A 4,861-nucleotide genomic window follows, 5' to 3' on the forward strand; every position below is an offset into this window, starting at 1 on the left:
AGGGGGGGATATGGGGGAACACAACCTAAGGGGGGGGATATGGGGGAACCCATCCTAATGGGGGGATATGGGGAGAACCCAACCTAAGGGGGGGATATGGGGGAACCCAACCTAAGGGGGGGATATGGGGGGAACCCAACCTAAGGGGGGGATATGGGGGAACCCACCCTAAAGAAGGTTGAGGGGATGAGCACAGGGTCTGTGTGCCTTCATCCCTGCATGCTGATCTGCACCGCTGTGCTGGAGCAGAGATGCTGAGCGCGGGGGAGGAGGAATGTAGGCCACCCAAAGCAGAGCAAAGCAGCACAGGGGACGGAGGCAAAGCAGGAGCAGCTCTGTTCCCATCCCTATTGCAAAGGTCAGAGTCGGCAGCACCCACATGTGGGTTGTTCAATGGGGGGCACCGTGCTGCGGGATCAGGGCTCTGTGGGTGCACGGAGCACACAGCTGGGGGGGGATGTGAGACTGCTGGAGTTGTGGCAGCCCTAAAGTTGGTTGGGGATGGGGTAAGATCCGCGTTTAACCCTTAGAACCTGTGGATAAAGCAGCTCTAGTGCTGTTCGTGGGGCAGCACAGCCGTGTCCGGAGTGACTCAGTGCGTTTCAATGCTGGAAGGGCAATGAACACCGGAGCCGGTGATGAGGCCCAACGGTGACACCGGCACATGGGGATGGAGGGGGCTGGTCCACCGGCAACCACCGCAGAGCCACCGTGCGGCCGCGATGCAGCCACCCCCGGGGCCACGGTCCGGCCATCCCCGTGGTACCAATACAACCACCCTTGTGCCGCCGTCGGGGCTCCGGTGCAGCCCATCCCCGGGCCCCTATAGGGCCGCAACCCAACATCCACCCCCGGTGTGAGCCCCCCGCCGCCCCCTCCTCACCCACCTGCAGGTGTAGCTGAGGTTCCTACGGATGGTGCGCTTAAAGAAACCCTTACAGCCCTCGCAGCTGTACACGCCGTAGTGCTTCCCGCTGGATTTATCCCCGCACACCACGCAATCCACCGCCGCTCCGGGTCGTTCCTCCTCGCCGTGTTCAGCGTCGCTACCGCCGCCCGCGGGGGACGCCGCCTCCTCCGCCGCTCCTCCGCCGCCGTTGGGTTCTCCCCACCCGCCGGCCACCATGGCCATGGCTGCGGGTCAGCGCCGCATGGAGCGCAGCGAGTTCGGCAAGTTTTCTTTCCTTAGGGCTGCCGTGGGTTCGATCGGTTTTTTGCTTCGCTTTGCTCCTTTTAGGGGGTAGAGAGCGGGGTTGGGGGGGTATTTTTAGGCTCTTGTTGTTCGGTTGTTTGGGTCTCGTTCTCCTCCCCCTTTTTTTTTCCTTTTTCCTTTCCTTTCTGCTCGCTAAGGATCAGCGGGGGGGCCCCGTGCAAACTTTGCGACGGGAGCGGGGCGCGGAGCGCAGCATCCCCCCGGGGAACATGCGGGAAACGCCGCCCCGCTCCGTGCGGCCCCGGGAGGACGGACGGACGGACGGACAGACGGAAGGACGGACGGAAGGAAGAAGGAGGAGGAGGCGGCGGCGCTGCCCCCCTTCCCCCCCCCCCCCGACCCGACCCCCCCCCCTCCCTTACGGGCCCCGCCGCCGCCGCCGCCGCATGCAGCCGGGCCGGCGGGACCCGCTCCCCGCACCCCCGGGGCTCTCCCCGCCTCCCGTGAAAGAGCAAAGTTCAGCCGCTGCCGCGGTGGCCGCCCTGGATGCTCCTCCCCGTCCTCCTCCCCTTCCGCTCACCGCCCGCCGGGTCCTGCCCCAATGCCCCCCCCTCCCCCCCCCCCCAACCCATCCTCCCCCCCCACCCCATCCTCGGCCTTACAGCCCCGCACAGCCCCGCACCGCCTCCGTGCGCCCCTTTGTACCCCATCCGTTGTAGCACCGAGGGGGGAGCGGGGCCGTCCCCGCAGTGCTCCGGGAATTGGGGGGGGGGGATCGGGGCCGAACGGAGGGGGGGAGGCTGCGGGAATCGGTCCCGCATGGATGAACGCAATGGGGACGCAGCGGGATAGACGGGACGGGGTGGAGGGGGATGGAGATAAGGGAGGGACGGAGGGGCACAGGGATGGGGGTGGGAGGGGGCAGAGGGCAGAAGGGCACGGGGGGGGGATTGTGGGACTGAGATGGGGAGAAGGACACAGGACAGAATGGGACAAAGGGATGGGGACACGGGGGGTGGAAAGGGGACAGGGCAAAAGGGCACAGGGACATGGGGGGGGGGCACAGCATTGGGACTATGCAGCCATGAGGTCCTGCAGTGCTGGGGTCCCTGTATGCAGCCCTACACCTACGTGTGGTTCATTAATGAAGTCAACCCCATTGGAGCTCGTCAGCTGCCCCCACAAGGCCGGTGGGCTGGGGGTGCCCGTGGTGCCTCTCCTGGTTAATTATTAATCAAGGAATAAACTGCATGGAGAGGTGGCAGCCCGTGGGACAGCCCTATGGCTGCGCCTTCGCTTTTCACCTCGGGGCCAAACTCACTCCCCCTCCCCATAGCAGGGCAATGCATCCCACACCTCATTGGGGGGGGACCCTGCAGGGAATGGGGCTGGAGATGCTGGTTGGCACGGCCGGCATTTCCAGCCCTAAAGGGAAGAGAGAAAAAACAACTAAATGGAGCAAAGCAAAGCAAAGCAAAGCAAAGGCCATAGAGCTGCAGAGGGAGACGGGTGGCAGCTCCGGCCATAAATAAAACCTCCATTTCCTCCTGTCTGCAGGGATCCGAGCTCACGCGGTACCTGCGTGCACACAGCGGGGCTGTGGGATGGCATTGGGCCTTATGGGGCTGGGGGCTGCTGCAGGGGAAGGGGGTTTGGGGGTAAGGGGGATGGGGGTGGGTCTTGGGGGCGGCCCCCAACCTGCAGCCATCCCCGCAGCTCCTTTCTCCTGTGTCAGCCGGTGATTTATGGCCCTTTCCCTGCCTCCCCCCCCCCCTTCACCCCCTGCAAAAAATATATAATGCCAGGAACAAAGAAGGAAATTGGATCCTCCCCCCCCACCCCCCTAGCTTAGTAGTTGTGACTGCTCCTCCTCATCTCCCACTCCCCTCCCATTGCTGGCCGCGCAACCCCGTGGGAGCACAGTGTTTCGTTTTGAGACGGTTGGTTGTCCAGTGGTTGAAGGTCGTTTTGATCTTCCAGGAATTCTCCTCTCGCCCCTGACGTTCGCTGCTTCACGCGGCACAAAAGACCCTCCCCCTTCCACCCACCCACCACCTCCAGTCCGAAGTCCCCCCACCCCCCTCCCACCTTCCCGACTCCGGGCCGCCTCATTTGGTGCCGCTTGGTTCCACACCGGTGGGTGCTGTGTTGTGCCAATGCATTTCATGCTGCTGTTTCCCCCTCCAACCTTCCCCTTCTTCATCCTCTGATCTGGAGGATGAGAAATCAATCGGTGCCCATTGGGTTGTGCTGGCTTTGCAATGCCATCACTGCCCCATTTCCTTGCAGTAGGGCTCACAGTGCAGCTCCACCAGCAGCCCTGTCTATCAGTCCATCCATCCATCCATCCATCCATCCATCCATCCATCCATCCATCCATCCATCCATCCATCCATCCATCCATCCATCCCTGCTTTTGGAACCCAATGGGGACACGCAGCCCCATAAGACCCCGTTCTCATCCCATCTCCTGGCCATAAAGGAGAGGTCGCGGGGCTCCATATTGCAGCACCACGTTGGATCTGGCTGCAAGTCTCCACCTGCAGCTGCATGTGGTGCATGCACACACATGCACACTCATACACACACATGCACACTCATACACACACATGCACACTCATGCACACACATGCATGTGGGGCCCCACAACCCCCACTTTTGCCTCCCACCCCTATACAGGGAGACCCCAACCCCTCCTCACCCCCTAGCCCCATATTGGAGCTACCCCCCCCCCCACCTCCACCAGCTGCTCCCACGGTGAAGGCAGCTCCCTGCCCTGCATTCCTGGGGCTATATCAGATCCCACACCCCCAGCTCTGCTGGACACTCCCTCCCCAGGGGCCAGGAGTCGCTGCTCCCCCACCTCCTGCTGCACCCATGGGGCGCTCCCCATTGCCATGCACAGATCCCAGCCCTGTGGCCCCCCCTCCCCCCTATAAGTACCATGGGAATGGCTGCAGCCCCACACTGGGTCCTGCTTTTGGGGTGTTGGGGTTGCAAATGAGGCCTGGGGAGGGGTCCTGGGGTAGCTGAGTTTTGCAAAGCACCACTGGAGCAGCTGCAGGTTTGTGGGTGAAGCAATGGGGTCCTGCTGCCCCGTTCTTAGGGGGGCACAAGGGTTGGGTTGGGGGGTTCATCCCTGGGTTGGGGTTCTGTTTGTGCCCCCCCTCCTCCCAGCAGCCGGGACATGAAAGCTGCCCGAAGGCCCCGACCCTTTCACACGGCTCTCGGTGAAGCCTGACCCCAGCACAAAGCCCCCAGGAGAACATTTGAATCTGAAAAGGGGTCTGAGCACGGAGCCCTGACCTTCAACCCATGGGTCAGCCCATCCACACCACTGCCTATGGCCCCCCCGGAACCCCACGATGAGGCAACCTGGTCCCAGCCGAGACAGCAGCCCTACAGCCCCACTGTGCATCCCTACAGCCCCACTGTGCATCCCTACAGCCCCACTGTGCATCCCTACAGCCCCACTGTGCAGCCCTACAGCCCCACTGTACATCCCTATAGCCCCACTGTACATCCCTACAGCCCCACTGTGCATCCCTACAGCCCCACTGTACATCCCTACAGCCCCACTGTGCATCCCTACAGCCTCACTGTTCATCCCTATAGCCCCACTGTTCATCCCTATAGCCCCACTGTGCATCCCTACAGCCCCACTGTGCATCCCTATAGCCCCACTGTGCATCCCTACAGCCCCACTGT

The 4,861-nt window shown here is 62.8% G+C and overlaps 1 protein-coding gene across 3 annotated transcripts in view; it reads right to left on the minus strand.

The window, feature by feature from the left end:
* Positions 1-1,554, minus strand: part of LOC107325471 (nuclear receptor subfamily 2 group F member 6-like) — a 17,448-nt gene extending 15,894 nt beyond the window's left edge. Inside the window, exons 1-2 of one of the 3 annotated variants that reach the window (XR_004305449.1) lie at positions 888-1,554; positions 168-608 (exon numbers count right to left, since the gene is read on the minus strand). Coding sequence is in view for 1 of the 3 variants with exons in the window: in XM_032441005.1 (XP_032296896.1) it covers positions 593-608; positions 888-1,132 (261 nt within the window). In the remaining 2 variants the exon portion in view is untranslated. Of the gene's footprint in view, positions 1-110; positions 609-887 lie in introns of those variants that run through there. The other 2 variants (XR_001559683.2, XM_032441005.1) reach the window with 2 other exon arrangements.
* Positions 1,555-4,861: the final 3,307 nt, after the last annotated feature.

This window comes from Coturnix japonica, chromosome 28 (genome assembly GCF_001577835.2).
Source record: "Coturnix japonica isolate 7356 chromosome 28, Coturnix japonica 2.1, whole genome shotgun sequence".
Classification (NCBI taxonomy): Eukaryota; Metazoa; Chordata; class Aves; order Galliformes; family Phasianidae; genus Coturnix; species Coturnix japonica.